The following is a 22,783-nucleotide window of genomic DNA, read 5'->3' as shown; positions in this document are numbered from 1 at the left end:
AACAAAGTATCATGCATCAAATGAGAGACAGGATCCGTGGTGTCCAAGTTAAAATGGGCTTTATTCCAATAACTCGAGTCAAAGGGAGAATCAGTTCCATCACCACAGAGGCTCAGGAAGGGTCATCTAACAATTATTTACTGAACATAGTATATATAAATTTCTTGTACATAGGCTAAGCAGAGCAAGAAAGAAAATGAGATAAGAACATGTGGGTGTACATGAGGGTGTGTACTTTGATGAGTCATAGGTAGGTGATAGGTAGGTGTCATAGGTGGGTGGGTACTTAGAGGAGGAGTTTGGATAGCTAGCTGGAACTATGCCCTAATTGTGCAACTTTGAGCATGACGTGCAATTGACGTGTAACTGGGAGGAAGCTGACTTTCAACCTAGTAGAGAGATCTCTTGTGTCAAGGCGACCAGCACATCTAGTACAACTGATATGATAGGGGATGTATTATCTGAAGCAAAGGTTGTTCGTCACTAAAAGACAGAGAGGGCATATTCATTCGTTCATTGCATGAGCTTTCTATGGGTGCAAGCACTGTAATTCACTTAAATGGAGACAGAATGGCTAGGCCCTATCTCCCTCGGACGGGTTCTGTTTACTTTTCCTCACCGGGCAGGGATGCCACTCTGTACAGCAAACAGATAACTGTTATTCATAATACTGTCTTGGCAGGCCTCTTGCTGGGCTTCTCTCGGCTGAGCTAGAAGCATGCGAGGTCAGAGGGACGTAACTGCAGCTTCAGTGTGTCAGGAGTCATGAACTGCAAATACATGGGCCTTATGCTACCTTAACGTTTGGGAGACTTTGATGACTGGCATTTCTAATGCAGGACATGATTGCAGGGGCCTAGTGATTCAGGCCACTACGAGGAAGTGCATGGGTGACATGCACATGACATGTAACATAGGGTATATGTAGTGGACATTTTTGGTCAGGCAAAATATCATTTTCCTCACATCAGTTAAACTGCATCATTCAAAACTGACTGACAATGTTGATTTAAATGATTTCATAAAAGACCCAGCTAGTGGTAGATCTAAAAGATGGATATATGCTGTTTATAATGAAATCTGGAAAACATCACATATCGAGGCAGCTACACACCTTAGAGCTATTGATCAAGCTAACTTAGAGAAAGTGCTTGAAGTTGTAGATAATAGCATTAACACGCTTTCTTCCCGCATTTATACATTGGATAATATTGTGTCATCTGTTGTTTTTCCATGTTACAGATTGAACGATTGGAGTCTTTACCATTCTCCGTGGCAGAGGCCACTGCGGCAACGTGGCTTATTCACGGATTAATAACTTTACCGTTTGCTCTTTTTAAATTTACAAATTGTGTGAAATATTTTGCATTGGTAGATACGAGCCTCTTGGTAGTTCCTACCTTCATGAAGCCTGGTCGCTTCCTTTTACATACAGATGCCTTAGGGAAGGAAAGGAAGTTTATCTCAAAGGTGAAGAGTGCATGGAAACACCAGATCACTCATTAATGTGTAGACATATACAATTACACGGCTCTTGCAATCAAGAACGGCCTAATTTAGCCTGTGTTTTGAAAGGTACCCCCGTTCCCGCAATCGTCCCCAAGTTCACATTACTGGCAAACGGCAGTTGTTTACTTTTAAATAATGAGGATTGCTGTGGGTTAATAAAAGGCATTGCTTATGTGGTTACAGTCAGTGAACGGGTGGTTTGCTGTAAAAATGTTTTGTATCCACCCCCGCATGGGAATCTGGATGTTTCCATCTGGCCGAGAATTCCGACCTTGAAGGCAGAGTTCAATTGAATGAGTAGAATAAGAGCCCTATTGTCACAAAAAGAAGTTGTCCTGACTTCAGCTCGTGAAACATTTGTCCTTCACGTAGCTAACACCCGCACAGAGGTGCAAGCTTTATTAAATACTGACCTACCTTTACATTTCAGAGAACTGATTCATACAATCATTAACGCATCTTCCACATCGGGGCTGGCAAATTTTTTTAAAGAAGTTAGCAGTGGTCTTGTGACTTCATTTGAAAAGATATTTGGAGTCATTCCTGCTTTCTTTCATTCAATCTTTTCCAGCCTCTTTGGTGGATTTCCCGTTTTACTGGCGCTGGCTACAGGCATTCTGGTGCTATTTTGTTTTATTAAAAATGGATGCACATCCTGTGTTCCAAGACGAACTGTCACTGCTGGCACTGTTTTGCAACAGGATGCTTGAATACTATGGCACACTGCCGCTCGCCACCTTAAGTGCAGCATATGGATTATCGTTTCGATTTTCCTATTTTACATGTGTCCAGCCTGTCTTTCATTGCCTGAGCTGCGATTTCGACTGGGCCCTCGATTTGTGTCTCTGCAAACGTGACGTGGATTTTAATCATCTCATGAGTCCCTTAGTTGCTCATGAGTTGCTTTGTTCCGAAGGAGGGATTATGGCCTTGGCAGCGATGCATGGAGTACTGGGTCGTTGGAATATATTCGCAGCGGCGCAAGATTTCTTGGCACACAGCTTCATTGAAACGCCACCGAGTTGTCCTCTGATGGTGCTAGAAACTCCGGTAATTGAAGAGCATGAATGTTCTTTCCCGCTATTGAATTGGATGGCTGAATTATTTTCGGATGATAACAGTGACTTCCTTTTGGAAGCTGTTGCTGCTTATTTTGCATATTCAGTCCTGGGCTGAGACCAATCGCGGCCTTTGTTGACATTGGACTTTTTCGTTATATTTTTTTGAAATTATGAATAACTTTTCATGTCCCAGACCTATTGACTTTGATCAATTTTGTCATGATGGTGAGATTTTGGTTTTTTAGGTGACGAAAATATTTTTTTTTCTCACTTCCTCAAAATTGAACTGACTACCGTTCTTGAACTCTGCATTTCAAAAATGAGCCCCTTATCTTATCTTATCCGTGCTTGGATCATGGGGGGGTGTCATATAGATATGCTTTGCCTATATGCTGTGTTAAGTTAGCATGAGCTCGTTAGGAGTTTAAACGCCATTTTACCTTTCTGCTGCTTCTGCACACGACACATAACTGGTATAGTAGCTTTGAGCCTAATAGAGTGTTTTTGATTCACACACGAATAATATGTTGTTACTCTGATATCAGCTTTGCTTAGTGAGCCGTGTCTGTACAGTGAGTGCTGAAGCCTTCAAGGATATCTCGACACAGTTGTTGTGAGGTCTGATCTTCGCACCTTCCTAGACATAACATACATGCAGCTGCGGCCAAATTCAGGCTTTAGGCGCGTTTTCTATTGCTTTGCACAGAGCATACACACACACTTGATGGTGCTTTGCATGCAGAGAGCAGGTGGAAGAAGATGTGATCCCTTACCACTAAGATCTGAGGTATGGGCCCGCCCTGCTAAAACCCAAATAGAACTTCCTAGATATAATATATTATGCTAGTTAGGGAGGGTGAGAATTATGTGTTGTTTAACCCTAATCATATTAGCATTTTAACATGCTGTCACCTTTTGTATTCTATGGACTAGTAACTATGCTGATTATTTTACTTCTTATAATATGTTGGCTTGTATTAGTTAAGATACTGCATTTGAGAACACTGCATTAGTAAATAAACATTTCAAATGTGCCCACGTCCTCTTTTACTCCTTGTTCTTGATTGAACTGATTGTATGACGAAAGAGTGTTCATGTGTTCCACGTTACCTGAGGTATTCAAAGTCCATGTTCCGGTTTGACTAAGCATTGGGAGTTTGTAATGACCAATGAGACACTGTTGCTAGTCTGGTAGGGGATTTTGGGTACTAAGGTGAGTTTTGGCACACCCTAACTCACTGAGGTTCCAAGTCACTATGCACAGTTCTGTAGGAGAACGGAATCACTGCGACACTGCCATCCTGGTAGCCAGGAGCACCACACTTAAAGAGGGGAATGTGGACTTCACACAGACTGAAACAGCTTCAAGAGGTTTCTTACAATCAGTAGTCTCTCTCGTTGGTCAGTTTTCCAGTAGGCACATTTCATCTCATAAATCCCAAGGACACAGAGGCTTATCCTCCCTATCCAGGACTCATCGACCACATACTATTCACATTGTAGACACCACTATTGAATGTCCTGTTAGACTCTACATCTCAGTTGCGCTCCTGTGTTTTCTGCATTATTGTACTGAGAGGGACCCCCTAAGAATAATGGGTTTAATCCATGTATCAGTCTCTTTGTTGCATCTTTCCATGAGTCAGGCCTCTATGTCATCACCAGGAAGGATTGTGAGGACAATGGCTATATCTCCCTGTTTGGAGTTATAGTGTGCAAGGCCTGTCCTTTGGGCAGAGTTCTTTGACCAGAAGGAATCGGTGTGGCTTGAGAGTTTGGAACATGGAGGGGTCAGTGTGCTCAATCAACAACCTCCATGAGACCCAAGGCACCGCTCGTCTGCAGGTTCCGACACAAGTGGTGGAAAGGCATGACCCGCTCCTCAAGCATAATCACGGACTGCACCAACACACTTTTCATTTGCATTTCCAGAAGGTGAGAGAGGAAAATGCCAGGTAATGTTGTCATGCATGTCATGCATCCCATCTCATGCAAGAACGGGGCACAGGGACATCACGTAAGCAACAATGACCTCCGAGGCGTCTTATCACCACTCACCCATCTGCCGCAGTGCCCTGATTCTGACTCTGACCCCAACCCAGGGCCTACTGTGTACATTTGAGGGCATGTAGGACCCACATGGACCCACATGGACACAGACAAAAACGTCCACATTCATGACCACACAACAACCCACTCACTGCCACCATCCTTGCACATCACAAGCCTTCATGTGCGTTGGGGGAGCTGAGAGAGACCCCACCATCATGCCAGTATAGCAAATCCCAGTGAAGCTTTCAGTTCCTCTTCACTGTATTCATGGGTAAAACTGATACTAATGAAGTGCATTCACATGACAAAAATGAAACAATAAAACAGAATGTTATTCATTAAACTGCACAACTTGCTGCAAAGTTTAGCTTCATTGCCACCTAATTCCAGAGACCCTGACCATACTGTAGTAAATGAACCAGAAATGGCTAGAAAATATTAATGCAAGAGTTAACGTTAATTTGCAGAAAGCTGACAAACCACCTCTGTTCGAACTGGAACCTCCGTTTGAACTCGAGCCAGAGCTAGGATATAGAACAATCAAATATACTTTACTTTGACAGGTTATTTTAGTTTGTGCAAGACTATAATGCCGGAGGCTCATTTAATGTGCTGATGCAATCACTTGCAATGACATCAGGTACCTCATCCCTACTCTTCCACAATGCATAAATTATTTATTTTCTATGATGGATTTCGGAGCAGCTGCATCTCTTGTGTTAGCTGTGTGCATCTCCTGTCTGCTCTTCATTAATGCATGGAGAAAGAGGCTTCAGAGGGCGAACCTGCCTCCTGGGCCAACCCCTCTTCCTCTTGTGGGAAACCTATTCCAGGTGGACAGCAAAGGACTGGTCAAATATCTGCAATCAGTAAGAATCTGTTTCCTTTTTTATGACTTGCACTCATTTTGTATTAAAAGCTTTGTTTTGCTAAATTAAAAATTAACATGATGGTGCTTATTTGAAAAGAGGAGCTATTTAAAACCTTATGGCTGATATACTAAACATTTTGTGATTGCAAGCCAACGATTCACAAAGTCACCCAGTATGCAATTGCAAAATGTTTTACTATTTCCTAAACCCCTTTTCCAATTCGGAACAGCCTTTCCAAATCACAGAAGGGGTTCAATTCAATTCAGATAATCTTTATTCAGATACAGAATATCCATAAAAGCACAGGCCACATTAAAAAAGAGAAACATTTTCAATAAAAATCAATAAATAACAATGATTAACAAGGACTTGTATGTACAGCACAATCTGTAATATACATGTTCATGTTATAGCAGAACGACAAATATATAGAACAACCATTCCTTTAAGTGGCTCAGTACTTGGCAATAGCAGCATAAAGAGATAAGTGCAAATTACAAATTGAATTGATATACAGACAATCAGGTACAACCAGATAAAACTGCAGCGTAATATGTTAAAGTACAGTGAAAAAATAGCAGCATGTATATATTATGTGAAAGTGCATACAAGTATTAGCTATTTTTAATAAACCATACTATACAGGGCAAAAATGTCTACAGAATGCCACAAAACATTAGAAATAAGGTTCACAGCGAGTAGCAGCTAGGTGTAATCATGAGGAATTATGTTTTTAAGGGGTGCTCATGGAAGCCCGTGAGCGAACTGCCGTCTTTAGAAAAGAAATTACTCTAAAGGTTAAGTCAGCACTTTTAAGATTGAGAATTTCTGTGTAGGCTATTCTAAAGTCAATAATGGCAGTTGACTTAAAAAAAGGGATCAAAAATTGTTTAGTGTATAACAGATAAAAATCACAAAAGAATAGGAAATGTAATGTTGATTAGTTGCTCCGATTGCCACAATGGTACAGCATTTGCCCAAGGTTAGTAATAAAGCCTTTTGGGAAGCACAGTAGATATTTTAAGGTGCCTGCCCTAAGGTGGAACAGCAGGCCTCTCTCCCAGTGGCTTAAATTCAGTAGAAGATACCTGGATGGCAAATGAAATGGAGGGCAGTTAATAGAAGCCAGAGACATATACCTTGAGACTGTTGACTTAGCAAGTTCCGTATCATATCTTGAATAACTATATTGATCATATGGGGCCTCTTGTATGGTCTTTTTAGTTATGGCCTCCATATTATTTGGATTCAAGAAAATGTGACCGAGATTCATGCCAGTCAGGCTGTTTCTGACAGCGGCAAGGCACAGGATGTCTCTGCCATTACTGCATTTCAGGCAATCCATTCTAATTTCTCTGGTTGATGACGCTGCCGGATTTTGCCAGACTTTTGACCAGAATATGACCGGATGGGAACTAATGTAATCATCAATATAAGGCAGCTGCAGTTCGTGATGACAAATAAAATTTGGTGACAAAGTTGGGATCCACCAAAGTTTTCTTCTCCCTGAATAGTACTACTTTTAACATAGCCCCAGACCTCAGCGCCGTAAGTAGCCATGGGTATGCACTGTGCTTTATAAATTTTAATTATTGAGAGCACTACCTGAGTCTTTTTTGGTTGTGGGAGGCATAAAATTGAATTAATCGCCTTTAGAAATGTATTCCTACTGTGAGTCAGATGGGCTGCCCAGGAGCCAATGTCTGCAAACAAGAGTCCTAGGTACGGGAAACTGCAAGTGCATAAAGGGCGTTCTGGTCCTGAGGTAATTGAGTGAATAAAGTGCTTTATGGGGCCACAACACATTACGAACGATTTCTTTAAATAAGTACATAGATTTAGACCAGCCTTAAAATCAACATATCCTCTAACTAAAATGCGGAGTGTGTTTGGGCTGCGGCCCATTGGGACAGCATCGTCTGCATATAATAAAACGGGGAGTATATTGCCATTGATTTTTGGCGCATGGATTTAAATAAAGCTTTATGTAAATCAGTAATATACAGAATAAACAAGAGAGGGGCCAGTACACACCCCTGCCTGACCCCGCTAGTTATATTAATGTTCCCTGAAACATCCCCCTCCTTGCCAATCCTCACCCGAGCTTTCAAGTCCCTGTGTAGAAAAGCTAAAAAATGCACTAAAACCTCATCCAACCCATACTTTCAAAGTGCTAACCATAGACATGACCTATTTACAAAGGCAAAGGCTTAGGAGACATCCATAAAATCCAGATATATAGGGGAATGGCGGGCTATGGTATATTTGCCAATAATCAGATTAAGATTTAAACATTGTTCAACTGTTCTCAGTTTACTTCTGAACCCTAACTGGCATTAATTTAAAATCTGTCCCTCCCCAGCCCAAGATCTAATTTTATTGAATAATATTCTCCCAAGTATCTTAAGGGTGTTATCAATCAGGGAGATTGGTCTTTAGCAGCTTTTGTTGGAACGGTCCCCTTTTTTAAAATTCGGGACAATAATACTGGTAGACCATGTGCTTGGTATAAAGGTATCTACTAGGTTGTTAACAATGTTTAGTAAAAGAGGCGCCCAGAACTCAGGTTTATATTTAATAAGGTCTGTGGGAAGCCCATCAGGGCCAGGTGCCTTATTGCCCAGGCTTTAAATAATTGCATCCTCAACTTCTGTTATTGATATCTGGATGTGTGCTACATTAGAAAAGTCAAAGGGCTCCTCGCTCTGAGGGGGGGGCTGCATACATTTGAGAGAAATTAGCTTCCCAGGCCTTACTTGTTATATTGAAACTTAAAGGCATAAGTGGAAGACCCATGGATCTCATATCTTTGACAGCTGCCCAAAACCTATTTCCATTATTAAGACTGGCAGTACAAGCAAGCTTATCCCAGAGTTCTTTAAGGGTCTCCTCTTTCCGCTGCCTTATCACTTGTTTGTAGTTCTGTCTGAGAAATCCAACAAGGGTTACGTCCCTGGGCACCGCTGCTAGTGCTGCACGGAGCTCTCTACAGAAGGGTTTTATGAATCATTCTGAAAGGCAATTAGAAGGGGTCCCTCCTAATTGCAAACTGCCATACAATGTATCAATAATTTCTAATGGTACCTGCGGCAACAAACCAATGAAATGTTACTGAATTTGTTGGACTCTGACATCTTTCCATTTGTTAATGATGCCAGGTTGCCTCAGGGGGAGCAGGTAGTGGTCCCTGAGTGATCTGGGAGTTGATGACCTGCTTATCACAATGACTTCCCAGTGGGGCCAGATAGGAAACACAAAGCAGCCCTGGCAAATTTGTCAGATCAGTCCAGTCCCCCCCCCAATGGTGGACGGGTGGGCAAGTGTGAAGCACTGCTGCTTTTACTACTGGGGGCCAATATTGAGGCACAGCTGCAAAATCGGGCCCCAGTAACAAAGCTGGCCCCCATTGCTGCAAAACAGGCCCCACCCTTCCAGCCTCCTGGGGAAACACCTGATGCCTGCTACAGCCAGTCTGGCTCTGCTCCCCAAATGGGATTTTTTTTACAGTTGCACCAAGTCTCTTTGAGGTAAATGGACTGACTGGTTTAAAAATAAAAGTTTCCTGTTTGTGAACGCCACCACAGGAATGGTGGCCAGCTGTTCTTTGCAGGCCACCATTTCTGTATTGGTGGTCAAATGCAGGAGAAATATCATCAGTATTTATCCTGTTTTAAAAATTAACTTTTGTAAAACAATACATACAGTTTCAGTGACAAGAAGCAGTTCAAGTGAAATATAAAATATTATGAGGTAATACTATGCCCAGGAAACTCCACAAACTATGAGTAGGCTACAATTCTGGCTCTGCATGAGACTTGATTTGTTTAGTAAAAATGTTGCACTCCCTCTTTTTATGAGAAAACAAATGCTAAGAACTGGAACTGATTTTAAGAGGCAGTTAATTAAACAAGCTGCCTCACAGATGACCATATTTGATAAATATTATAAGAGAAAAAATGTTTAACCCTCTGAACTAAGGTATATTATTCCTATAGGTAAATGCTTGACAGAACATTTTAATTTGAACAGCATTTATAAAGCAATCACCGTATAGCAGCATGAACCAGCAATATTGTTATCTAAAACCTTGTGTGAAATGGATTAACATCATTCCATGTTCTCATTAATGTATAGTTGATATGGCTGTACAATAAAATTCAAGACCATGCTTTCTTAATCTGTTAACAGCATAACCTTATTCTAACAGGATTGGGGCTGTTGCTCTACACCCTTCTCCCTCTGAAGTACAGGTTTAGTCTAGACCAGGACATTCACTCCTCTTTACTACGCACAGTCTCCCTACCAAATGGAGTGCATGAGTATTCACAATATTGGTAATATCGGGGTAAATTTATATGAGCACTTTCATTGTAAGTTGCTAGTCCTAGTGCCACCTGAATCTCTATTGCCCTAATGAAGACTTTGGGGCTGATTATGACTTTGGCAGTCTAGCCGTGGGCTGCCACGCCAGTGCCCCACTGTAAGTTCGCGAAAGCCCTCCTACGCAAGATTAGATGTTTTCTTCTGGTCTGGTGGTCCTGCATCTGTGGTCCCACGGATGATTCCCTTCAAAGGCTTGTATATGAGCCTTCGAAAGGCACCTACGTGGAGTGGCCACATCATGTTCCAGCATGGAATGGACTGTGAAGTCCATGCCGTGCTGGGACTGTGGGAGAATGCATTCAGTCAGGCACACCATGTGCCCCACTGTATGCGTCCCCTGGCCCTGAGGCAACAGAGGGCCCTCTATGTCCACCTTTGTTTCCTCACACCACACTTTTCTTGGTGGGCTCACTGCCATTAAAACTGTGGCAGCGGGGAAACTTGCAATATGCTTGGCAGTGCTGCCACCTCTGTGCCGTTGGAGCGGTCTATGGGCAGTCTGACAGCCAAACTCTTAATAGGGCAGTCACACAGGCGGTGAGGCAGTGCCAGCCTCCGCACCACCACTGGGCCTATGGCAGTCCATGGGACCACCGTAGTCCAAAGTAGCCCCATTGCAATCTAGGATCAAAACGTCAAAAATGTTTGTTGTTTTGACTGCTAAAACCAACCATTGACTGGAAATGGAAAGGAATAAGACAATTTCCAACTCACTGGAGGCTAAATTTCATTTTATTGTGTGATCCTCTCTCTACCACTATAGATTCGGCATGTTTGGAAATACAAATCAAAAATTAAAGGAAATATTTTGAAGAAACATATTTTAAAGGAAGTACACATACTTCACAAATAACATTAAAATAAAAAAATTGAATAACTACTAAGTACTGTTATATTTTTTTTTACCACTTAGAAAGTACATTAAATCTGTAATTTAATATATCTTAACAGTGAGAAACAGTAGTGTACTTTTTACAAAAAAAAGCAATTTCTCTGTAATGATTCCCGCACTCTTCTGGGCTGGGATCAGAACTTTGCTCCTGCCAAGTGAAAGCAATTAAAATATCCTGCTTTCACCCACGTGGCAGCAAACGAAAGATGCTGGAACCTGCAACACCCTGTAAGGTGCTGGCCGGAGAGCCGTAAGGACCATGGGAGTCTGGGAGCTCCCCCCATGGTCCTCAATGCACACTGCATTTTGGGTGTTCTGGGTGGGCACTGGGACCCTAATATAAAAAATCAATATTGGGCAGTTACTGCCATGGGAGACAGGTGGGGCCAGAGAGGCCCTGTAGCTTCCTCCATGGCCCAAACAAGAATTGAGCTGTGGTTGTCTCGGGGGAGCACCGGGACACCCACAAAACCTTAAAAAAATATTTAATACTCACTACTTTGACAAGCAACACCCCAATAATGGAGATGGAAGTGTTTTTAATAGAATGATTTCTTGTTGGTTGTGCTCCTAGAATAGGTAGTGGCCACAGTTCCCTGTAAGGTGCATGCCTGGGCAGCCCCGCATTCTATCATTAACCTCCTCACAGAGGGTCCGCATCAGTGCACATTACAAAGGACTTTGCTGCTGAGCAACAGAAGCACACTGTAAAAGACAAATGAAGACAAACAGCAAAAGCAAAGTTATTTAAGTGAAAGCTCTTGATTTAAGTGAGAGAAACTGATTTCTGTCTTACAAGGCAGCAGGGCCGGACTGGAAACTGAAAGCAGCCCTGGCAAATTTTTCCAGAGCAGCCCCCATCGGCGCGTAGCGAGTGAGCGCAGCAAGCAAGGCCAACACTACTAGGGGGGTTTGGTGGGAGTTCTCCCCCCAAGAAATTTTAGAAAAAGACAGACCAAAATGGTTCATTTTTCAGCACAGTTTATTTACAAATGTAATTGTATTAACTTTTGAAGCACAGTAAATAGTAGATGATGACCTTAAAGAGCACCAGGTTATCCAGTCATTATGCCTACAATTAAGGCAGGTCAGGTGCCTCAGTGCCTGCCTGGTCACAAGGGGTGGTGGTGGTTGACAGTGGGTGTGGCGCCGAAAGTGAGTGTATGTGATCCGGAGCCTGCACGCACAGGCTGCATGGCACCCTGTCCCTGCGCACGCACAGTGCAGTAGCTGGGTGGACTGGTATGGTAACTTGGGTTGAATGTAGTAGTCCGTGTGTGAGACACACACACTATTACATTCAACCCAAATACTGCACCGCAGCACCTCTGTCTGTCTGTCCGGGTAAAAAGCACCACTGCCATTCATGAGTGAGAGGTCACCTAACCAATGGCAGTTGTGTTTTTTCTCCGCAGAGCAGAGGCAGGAGTGGATACTGCCCTGTGCATAGCTGCCAAGGTTTCAGACTGCTATGTGTGACATTTTCATAGATTCAGTGTAATTATGAGTGATATTCAATGACTATGAGTGACACTTTCTCGCGAGTAAAAATCAAGCAATGAACATGAGGGAAAGATATACATATCAGAAATTGTACCTATGTGGGCGACCAGAGACTCTAAGATCTTAAACTGCTGAACTAGTGCTGCTGGGAAATTCCATCTGTAACTGGCTCTGCGTGAGACTGAGATTGCACAAAGCAACCCACCCACTGCTATAGGGGTCTCAAAAGGATAGAATATTTAAAAAATGGCAGTGGTCTGAAAATGCATACAATTACAGCATGTATGATAGCGGCTATAGTTAGTGGAGTGCTGTAAAGATATGCAGACCAATGGTTTGTCAAATTTCCAGGATTTCACTTCTGAAATGGACTGAAAAGTGCCCAGATGCATTTTAGCTTCCAGTACAGTGCTATAGAAAGTTCACAAATAAATACAGTCAACAAAAGTGTATATTAATCATAATAGGAAATTTTCATTCAAAATAAAACATTAATGTGAGGCAGGGCAATACAAGAAGTTCAGGCAAAAAGCAAACAGCAACTGGTGGCGCAGTGGTTTGTGTTTACGCGCTTAGCCCGACCCCTTTCACTCATTGACAGCCATCAGTACCTCTCCCTCAGTGCCATTTCCTAGTCAGTGTGCCTGGGTCACTGCGCCCTATAATCACTGTTTCTCCGCCCAGGGCTTGCTCCTCAGCTGACTGTGCAGCGGCTCCCAAATCCTGATCTCTGGTGCCCGTGCTCCTCTGTCAGTCTCCTGGCTCGAACCCCCAGATCTCTGGGCTCATGGTCCTTTATTTTGGAGCTTCCGGCTCTCCTGGTCTTTGCCTGTGCTCCTGGTCAGTTCCGGCTCGTGGGGTGTCCTTTCTCTCACGTCTCCGGTGTCCCTTCCCTCTTGCATGGTTCATTGAACTCTCTGTCCTCGTGCCCTTCTCATCCCACATGCCGCTGATGCCAGCAGTCCCACCCTCACCTGGCAGCTCTTGCTTCTCCCACGGTGCCTCCCGCTTACCCTGGATCGCTCCCTTCTTCCTCCTTCTACCTGTAAGAATGCAAGTGCAAGGCGCTGTCACTCTGCCGGCCTCTGTAGCACATCTACGACCCTCGGGCCGCAATCCTGAGACTTTCCGCTCCCCTAGCATGAGCTGCTATCCCTCTCCAAGAGGAGCCTTCCGCGGTTGACCAAGGTCACACGTGGATCTCTCTGTTCCTTCTTGACAAGGCATACATTGTAAAGATTCTGTTTGCATTTTTTAATTTGATTGTGGTCAACAGTGCCAGTGCTATGCTAAGGCCGATGTAGGCTTCAGTCTTTTAACACCACTCCAGATACCTACAAGACAGCGTAAGAATAAAACATAGAGCCTCAATAATGCCCTTGGGGATGGGGCAAATTAGCTCCCAACTGGTAAATTACCATTTTGCTTCTGGCTCCGAAGATACTTTCACTGGACCTGATTGTCATTCCCATGTGTGACATCATTAAAACCTGGTGTTGGATCTAGCCCTGATCTCTTGACTGGGTGAGAGTACTCTGCTTAATTCAGAGACTCTGTCCATCACCACCCCTTGTTGTAAATAATTTTGTCCACCCTAAGCGTGGAAGGGTATACTCAGATGTGAGTCCCTTGCTCATTGCACCATCAGGATTCAAGCAAGCCGGGCCGAAGACGGCTGTAATGCCAGAAACCGGTCCCCGGAAGCTTGTTTCCTTCCCAGTGTAAGAATTGGCTTTTGTAGTCTGGTCTGCCCTGTTCCCATGATGCACTGGGCCAGGGACAGACTAATTTGCATACAGCCAGTTTCTGAAACTGGGATGGTGCAATGAGCTAAAAAAGGGTGTTGGATCTAGCCCTGATCTCTTGACTGGGTGAGAGTACTCTGCTTAATTCAGAGACTCTGTCCATCACCACCCCTTGTTGTAAATAATTTTGTCCACCCTAAGCGTGGAAGGGTATACTCAGATGTGAGTCCCTTGCTCATTGCACCATCAGGATTCAAGCAAGCCGGGCCGAAGACGGCTGTAATGCCAGAAACCGGTCCCCGGAAGCTTGTTTCCTTCCCAGTGTAAGAATTGGCTTTTGTAGTCTGGTCTGCCCTGTTCCCATGATGCACTGGGCCAGGGACAGACTAATTTGCATACAGCCAGTTTCTGAAACTGGGATGGTGCAATGAGCTAAAAAACGGTGTTGGATCTAGCCCTGATCTCTTGACTGGGTGAGAGTACTCTGCTTAATTCAGAGACTCTGTCCATCACCACCCCTTGTTGTAAATCATTAAAACCTGAACACTGCAAGTCCTCGCTCACAGTTATATTGTTCTCTGTTTAAGTCTACTTGACTGAAATAAAATGTTAGTTGTAGTGTTGTGATTGAGATTCTAATGTTCGAATTATGAGAGCCCGATTAATTGATCAGAAAACGAAATCTAACGCATTTCATCATCTTGCAGCCATTTTATCTATACTTATTCCCTTTATGTCCTGAACAGGAATGACACGTGTTAGACGGGGACCGGGAGGGCCGGCCGAGCACAGTGATCGCACAGACAGGTAACTTCCCCCCCACAGATGGACACCACACAAAGATTAGGGTAACACCTTTTATAGGCACTTCGGGTAGTAGTGTGGTACGATACAAGGCGATCAGGACACGATGATCCTCTCAATTCTAGTCTCTAGTAAGGGAAGGGGGTAGCGGGACAGTCTTGGTACCCACGGGTACGGGTGTGTAACGGTGATAGCTCACAATCCTCGAGCTCGGTGTTCGGATGGGTCAGACCGCGGCAGCGCCGGCAGGTCCCGAAGAGGTCGTAGGTGGCAACGGGCCGCGGCAGCGCCAGCAGGTCCCAACGAGGATGAAGGTTACAACGGGTCGCGGCAGCGCCAGCAGGTCCCACGAGAATGCAGGTTGCAACGGGCCGCGGCAGCGCCAGCAGGTCCCAACGAGGATGGAGGTTACAACGGGCCGCGGCAGCGCCAGCAGGTCCCACGAGGATGCAGGTTGCAACGGGCCGTGGCAGCGCCAGCAGGTCCCAACGAGGATGAAGGTTACAACGGGCCGCGGCAGCGCCAGCAGGTCCCACGAGAATGCAGGTTGCAACGGGCCGCGGCAGCGCCAGCAGGTCCCACGAGGAGGAAGGTTACAGAGGGCCGCGGCAGCGCCAGCAGGCAGGACGATAGTTCACAAGGCAGGGCTGTGGCAGCGCCAACAGTCCGTCAAGGATGAGTTCGTCGCGGTGTCTCTCGACTCCAGGATACAACTGCCTTCCTGTCCTGGGGCTGCCCCAGTTATAGGTCTGGCGCCCTTTGATGTCCGGACCCTCGCTCTTGGAGGTCGGGAGGTCCGGGATGAGGGAGTCCAGACACCCAGCAGGGGGGCGGAGCCAGCGCCCGAGGAGGCTGGGGGTGCTCGGCACCTGGCGGGGGAGAGCCATCGACACTTCGTACTCCCATTGACCTGCCAAGTGGGCCGTTCACCTCCTGGGTGGAGGGTGGTGCCGGGATGTCGGGGCCTGGCCAGGCCCAGGGTTGGGGTCGGGCTGAGGCCGCGCGGCCGCGTGGTGCCGTGTCCAAGATGGCGGCTGGGCCGGGCAATGGTGCTGACGGTGGCCCGGGCCCTGTCCTGCGGGGAGGGAGCGAGCCCTTCATGTGGCCTGTCCAACATGCGTCCCCCCCAGCTGAAGGCGGGGAGAGTCACCCATCTTCTTGGGGACTTTCCTCGTCGAGGCGGAAAAAGCGGGACAGGCCATCCGCGTTGGCGTGGTCTTGGCCAGGGCGATGTTCCACAGTGAAGTCCATCCCCTGCAGGGAGATGGACCATCGCAATAGTTTGGGGTTCTCCCCCCGCATCTGCATGAGCCATTGCAGGGGCCGATGGTCCGTCTGTACCCGGAAATGGGTTCCGAAGAGGTACGGCCAGAGCTTCTTGAGGGCCCATACCACCGCGAAGGCCTCTCGCTCAATGGTGCTCCAGCGCTGTTCTCGGGGCAGTAGGCGTCTGCTGATGAAGGCCACTGGTTGGTCCACTCCCTCGGGGTTCAGTTGGGAGAGGACGGCCCCAATACCCTGGTCGGAGGCATCGGTCTGCACGATGAACTCGCGGCTGTAGTCGGGGGCCTGGAGCACAGGAGCGGTGCACATGGCGGCCTTCAGCGTCTCGAAGGCTGCTTGACAGTCGGGAGTCCAGTTGACTCTTTTTGGGTGGTTCTTAGACGTGAGCTCCGTGAGGGGCCCCACAATGCTGCCATAGTCCCTTACAAACGGCCGGTAGTATCCGGTGAGCCCCAGGAAGGCTCGGACCTCGGTTTGTGTCTCGGGGGGTTGCCAGGACTGAATGGCAGCTACCTTGAGTTGGAGGGGGGCCACCAGACCGCTCCCCACTTGGTGTCCGAGGTAGGTCACGGACCCCTGGCCGATTTGGCACTTGCTGGCCTTTATGGTGAGGCCGGCCTGTTGGAGGGCCTGCAGTACCTCTCTGAGGTGGTGGAGGTGATCCGTCCAGTGGCGGCTGTATACCGCGATGTCGTCCAGGTAGGCGGCGCTGAATTCTTCGAGGCCTGCCAATACCTGGTTCACCAGTCTTTGAAAAGTGGCTGGAGCGTTCTTCATGCCGAAGGGCATCACTCTGAAATGGTAGTGCCCATCCGGGGTGGAGAAAGCGGAACGTTCTTGGGCTCTGGGGGTGAGGCCGATCTGCCAGTAGCCCGCTGTCAGGTCGAAGATGCTTAGGTGCCCCCATGCGGTCGACTAGTTCATCTGCTCGGGGGATAGGGTGAGCGTCGGTTCGGGTGACCGCGTTCAGACCCCGATAGTCAATGCAGAACCGGAGTTCAGGGGTGGTGCCCGGGGCCGCGGCCTTGGGGACCAGGACGACCGGGCGGGCCCAGGGACTGTCCGAAGGTTCGATGACTCCGAGGGCGAGCATCTTGGAGACTTCTTCTTGGATGCATGTACGTACCCGATCCGGTACTCGGTACGCCCGGTGTCGGACAGGAGGACTGTCCCCCGTGTCCACGTCGTGCAGGCACCAGGAGGTGACTCCGGGTGCGAGGGAGAACAGGTTTGCGAACGGCAGCAGGAGGGCCCGGCAATCTTGACGCTGCTCTGGGGTCAGGGCCTCAGAGAGTCGGACCCCGTCCACCGAACCATCTCTTTCCCGGGTCCTCAGTAGGTCAGGGAGGGGCTCGGAGTCTCCTTCTGCGCCACTGTCGGTAGCCATCAGCAGGCTGAGCTCTGAGCGCACGAAGTGGGGTTTGAGTCGGTTGGCGTGGAGGACCCGGAGGGGGTTCCGGGGGGACTCCAGGTCGATGAGATAGGTGACGGGGCTCCTGCGCTCGATCACCTTGAAGGGCCCCATCCATTTGTCCTGCAAGGCACATGGTTCGATGGGGGACATCACCCATACCTGCTGACCCGGTTCAAACTCGATGGAGGAGGCATGTTGGTCGTACCACTTCTTCATGTCCTCTTGACTGGCCTCCAGATTGGCTTTAGCGATCTCCCTGAATTTCCGGGTCTGATTACGGAGGGTCAGGAGGTATTTGTAGACGTCCGGAGGGGTCTTTAGGGGGGCCATTTCCCATTCCTCCTTCACTAGGCTGAGAGGCCCGCGAACGGGGTGTCCGTACAGGAGTTCGAAGGGGCTGAAGCCGAGGGACTTCTGGGGGACTTCTCGGTAGGCGAAGAGGAGGCACGGTAGTAGCACGTCCCACTGACGGCGTAGGGGTTCTTCCAGCCCCATGATCATCCCCTTGAGGGTGCGGTTGAACCGCTCGACCAGTCCGTTCCCCTGGGGGTGATAGGGGGTGGTGAATCGGTAAGTGACTCCGCACTGCTGCCAGAGGGATTTCATATACTTTGAAATAAAGTTCGTACCCCTGTCGCTGATGACTTCCCGGGGGAAGCCCACTCGAGAGAAGATCCCCATCAAGGCTCGACCCACTACTGGGGCTGTTATCGTACGAAGGGGGACCGCCTCAGGATAGCGGGTAGCGTGATCCACCAGGACCAGGATGAAGCGATGTCCCTGTGCTGTTCGGGGGTCCAGGGGCCCCACAATGTCTATTCCCACCCTTTCAAACGGGGTGGTCACCACGGGGAATGGTTGTAGGGGTGCCTTGAGTTTGCGGCCGCTCTTCCCACTGGCCTGGCAGGTCGGGCAGGACCGGCAATGGTTGGATACGTCATTTCTCATTTTGGGCCAAAAAAAGTGAGTCACCAGGCGGTGGTAGGTCTTGTCTTGGCCCAGGTGCCCGGCCAGGGGGACATCATGGGCTAGGTTCAACAGGAAGTCTCTGAAGTGGAGGGGCACCACCAGCACTCGCCCGGCCCCCAGTTCTGCGATTTTCTGTTCGCTGTACAAGAGATCATTGTCCCAATAAACCCAGTGGGCCCCGGTGGTGTCTCCTTGGCTCTGGGCGAGCGCTTGCTGTCGCAATCCCTCGAGGGAGGGGCAGGTCTTTTGCTCCTGCCGGAATTGTTCCTGGGTGGGCCCCCCTTCTTGACGCCACTGAGCCAGGTCGGGAAGCTCGGGGGGCTGTGTGGACCCCTCTGGGGTGGGGTCCGGGTGGTCGGTCTGGAGGAAGTCTTCTTCTGGAGTGATCGAGGGCGGAGGTGCTGCCCATTCTGGTTCTTCTGGTCTAGGGATGGTGCGGGTGGCCATGGACCGGGTGGTTACGCACGCCCAGTCCGGGAGACCCAACATCCCCAGATGCTCTCTTCTTTCCACAGCGGCCCACGGGGAGCTCTCGAGATCGTTCCCCAGGAGGCAGTCTACGGGGGCATCGTCACGGACAGTTACTTTCAGCATGCCGGACACTCCTCCCCATTCGAAGGGGACGCAGGCCATCCGACACAGGCTCTCCGAGTTATCTGCCGATCGGACGGGGCAAAGTACGTTTGGTAGGATTTGTTCTGGGGTCACCAGGTGACAGCGGACGGCCGTCACACTGGCCCCGGTGTCACGCAGGGCCTCGGCCTTGCGCCCATTGATGCTCACCCATTGGCTGTACTTCCGAGTGTTGGCGGGCAGGGGAGTCCGCGGGACCATGTCTCTTCCTCCTAGGCATGCCAGGGTCATGGCGGCGGGTTCCCACTCGAACTGCTCCGACTCATAGGTCTCCGTGTCTTCGGAGACTTGTTCTTCTCCCAGGGCGGCGGCCGCCATCTGGCGGGGCCCGGGGGCCTGGTTCTTCGGGCAGGTCGGGTCACTGGCATAGTGGCTGACTCGCTGGCATCGATGACACGTCACGTTAGCTCGGAACCCCGGGCGCATCGGGGGGTTTCCCCGGCCTGCTGGGGCCGGGGTGGCGTTAGTGGGTGCGGCCGGGGCGGCGTCTCTGCCCCGGCCCGGGCCTCCTCCTCCTCCTCGGGGACGATGGTGACCTTGGTTGGTTCTGTTCTGCTCATTCGGCCCACTCCGGGCCACTCGGGTGCTCTCCCACCGGTCAGCCTCGGTGGCGAGCTGCCGGGGTTCAGTCAATTTACTGTCGAGGAGGTGCTGCCTGAGCTCGACAAAGCAGTTGTTGGAGAGGTGCTCCCACACAATGAGATTGAAGAGTTGTTCGTAAGTGGTTACGTTGTTACCCTTGATCCACCCCTCGAAGGCTCGGCTGAAATAGTTCACGTATTCCAACCACGTCGTACCTGGGATCCGGGTGCAGTTGCGGAACCTCTGGCGGTACATTTCGGGTGTAAGTCCATATCGACTGAGGAGGGCGGCCTTCATGTGGTCATAGGACGTCATTTGATGGTCCGGAAGCTGCAGCAGGGCATCACGACCCTCGTTGACGAATCTCCCCCATAGACCGGCTCCCCAGTCACTTCGAGCGACCCGGTGGGCGGTCATGGCAATCTCATAGGCCTTGAACCACTGCTGTATGTCGTCGTTCCGGTGATATTCTCGGACCACATCCTTGGGGATGTGGACCTTCTGCTCGGTAGGACCAGGGGAGTGCGGTTGCTCGGGCACCCCTAGGTTTTTGTTCAGTTTGCGTATTTCTATCTCCGCTAGTTTGCACTCGTGCTCGTATGCCAGTCTTTTTTCTTCGAGGTCTCTCTGTCTCTGTTTTTCCTCTCGCTCTTCTCTGAGCCGTAAGTGTTCTAAGTTTATTTTTTGTTCCGCCAGTTTCAATTCTCCGTCTAATCTGAGTCGTGCCAAGTCTAACTCGTGTAATCTATTTTTTTCCCGCTCTTGGATCTCTTCATGGGAGGGGCCTGTTCTCCGTTCCTCCGTCCGGGTGGTGTTGACTTCCGGGGCTGCGGGGTCCCGGGGGGTTGCGGTATTTGTCTCTGTCCAGGCCTCTAGGGCGTTTTTGAAGTCTTCTTTTGTGCTTAGCCCGGTGGTAGCAATGCCTAAGTCCATGCAAAATTGTTTGAGCTCTCGGTGGTTGTATTCTTCCAGCTTTTCCATCTGGAACTTCTCCGCCGATCCGCTCTCTTTGGTCGTCATTGTGGTTTTAGTCGTAGGGTGAGTTACTGTCTGTGCGGTACGCGTTGGTTCGGATCGCGCCGCTAGCCACCAATGTTAGACGGGGACCGGGAGGGCCGGCCGAGCACAGTGATCGCACAGACAGGTAACTTCCCCCCCACAGATGGACACCACACAAAGATTAGGGTAACACCTTTTATAGGCACTTCGGGTAGTAGTGTGGTACGATACAAGGCGATCAGGACACGATGATCCTCTCAATTCTAGTCTCTAGTAAGGGAAGGGGGTAGCGGGACAGTCTTGGTACCCACGGGTACGGGTGTGTAACGGTGATAGCTCACAATCCTCGAGCTCGGTGTTCGGATGGGTCAGACCGCGGCAGCGCCGGCAGGTCCCGAAGAGGTCGTAGGTGGCAACGGGCCGCGGCAGCGCCAGCAGGTCCCAACGAGGATGAAGGTTACAACGGGTCGCGGCAGCGCCAGCAGGTCCCACAAGAATGCAGGTTGCAACGGGCCGCGGCAGCGCCAGCAGGTCCCAACGAGGATGGAGGTTACAACGGGCCGCGGCAGCGCCAGCAGGTCCCACGAGGATGCAGGTTGCAACGGGCCGCGGCAGCGCCAGCAGGTCCCAACGAGGATGAAGGTTACAACGGGCCGCGGCAGCGCCAGCAGGTCCCACGAGAATGCAGGTTGCAACGGGCCGCGGCAGCGCCAGCAGGTCCCACGAGGAGGAAGGTTACAGAGGGCCGCGGCAGCGCCAGCAGGCAGGACGATAGTTCACAAGGCAGGGCTGTGGCAGCGCCAACAGTCCGTCAAGGATGAGTTCGTCGCGGTGTCTCTCGACTCCAGGATACAACTGCCTTCCTGTCCTGGGGCTGCCCCAGTTATAGGTCTGGCGCCCTTTGATGTCCGGACCCTCGCTCTTGGAGGTCGGGAGGTCCGGGATGAGGGAGTCCAGACACCCAGCAGGGGGGCGGAGCCAGCGCCCGAGGAGGCTGGGGGTGCTCGGCACCTGGCGGGGGAGAGCCATCGACACTTCGTACTCCCATTGACCTGCCAAGTGGGCCGTTCACCTCCTGGGTGGAGGGTGGTGCCGGGATGTCGGGGCCTGGCCAGGCCCAGGGTTGGGGTCGGGCTGAGGCCGCGCGGCCGCGTGGTGCCGTGTCCAAGATGGCGGCTGGGCCGGGCAATGGTGCTGACGGTGGCCCGGGCCCTGTCCTGCGGGGAGGGAGCGAGCCCTTCATGTGGCCTGTCCAACAACACGGGTGTCTAGTGCATTTGCAGGCTGTGCACAATAAAGTTTTCTTTGTGTGTAGTCAGCCTTTTCTGAACTTTTCATGTACTCAGCTACTTTTTTTGCTGACTCATTTCTGAATTTGAATTTCCATGGATGAAACATTGTGTTGTGACTAATATGTTGTCATAATTCTAGTAATTGTTATAGGGAGTGTTATGAAGTAGGGAAACTTCGAAAGTTAAATTATATAAATCCAGAAAGTCTTGATGCTACACTCAAACCTCCATAAAGGCAGATTGTTAATATCAACAAAATGCATGAAATCGTTTGCCCTTCGATTCATGAAAGGGATTCGTTTAGATGTGACCCAGACATTTAGGATTTCTCCTGCTAACGTTTTAAGATCTGCATCTGTCCCGTAGATTATTGTTAACAATATCTCCACAGAAAAGGTGAAACAACGATTCATGTTTTCGGAGGAGGAGTCCCTTGTGATCTGGGTGATTTTGTTGTTGGTTGTAATATTACCAAGAATATGTATTCCAGCCTAAGACTACTACCTGTTTAACCAAATAAGTAGAGTAGCTCCACCCGACTATAGAACAGAAGAGAGCTCCCGCACTCGAGCCCGTTTCACACAGGCCCTGCAGTGGACTGCAAGCTATAAAAGTTCCGGAGCCCTTCACCAACAGCCTTCTCGCCAGCAGTAGGAGGACCTGCCCGGCGCACGCTTGAAGCCCTCCTTGTGATCTTGGGCGCACACTGGTTCTGTGTCGTTCTGTGTACCCCAGCGCTTCGAGGCCTGCTGCAGATCATTCACTTCTTCTCCTGTGCTCCCTTCTTAT

The 22,783-nt window shown here is 49.1% G+C and overlaps 1 protein-coding gene across 1 annotated transcript in view; it reads left to right on the top strand.

Annotated features, from left to right (window-relative positions):
• The first annotated feature begins 5,311 nt into the window (after nucleotides 1-5,311).
• The window catches only part of LOC144781950 (cytochrome P450 2G1-like), a 471,871-nt gene continuing 454,399 nt past the window's right edge, over nucleotides 5,312-22,783 (top strand). Inside the window, exon 1 of the mRNA XM_078661041.1 lies at nucleotides 5,312-5,491. Within this exon, the coding sequence (XP_078517167.1) occupies nucleotides 5,312-5,491 (180 nt within the window). The remainder of the gene's footprint in view (nucleotides 5,492-22,783) is intronic.

The sequence above is a fragment of the Lissotriton helveticus genome, chromosome 9 (genome assembly GCF_964261635.1).
Source record: "Lissotriton helveticus chromosome 9, aLisHel1.1, whole genome shotgun sequence".
In the NCBI taxonomy this organism is placed as follows: Eukaryota; Metazoa; Chordata; class Amphibia; order Caudata; family Salamandridae; genus Lissotriton; species Lissotriton helveticus.
The sequence above is the reverse complement of the archived record's forward strand: the minus strand, read 5'-3'. Positions and strand labels throughout refer to the sequence as shown.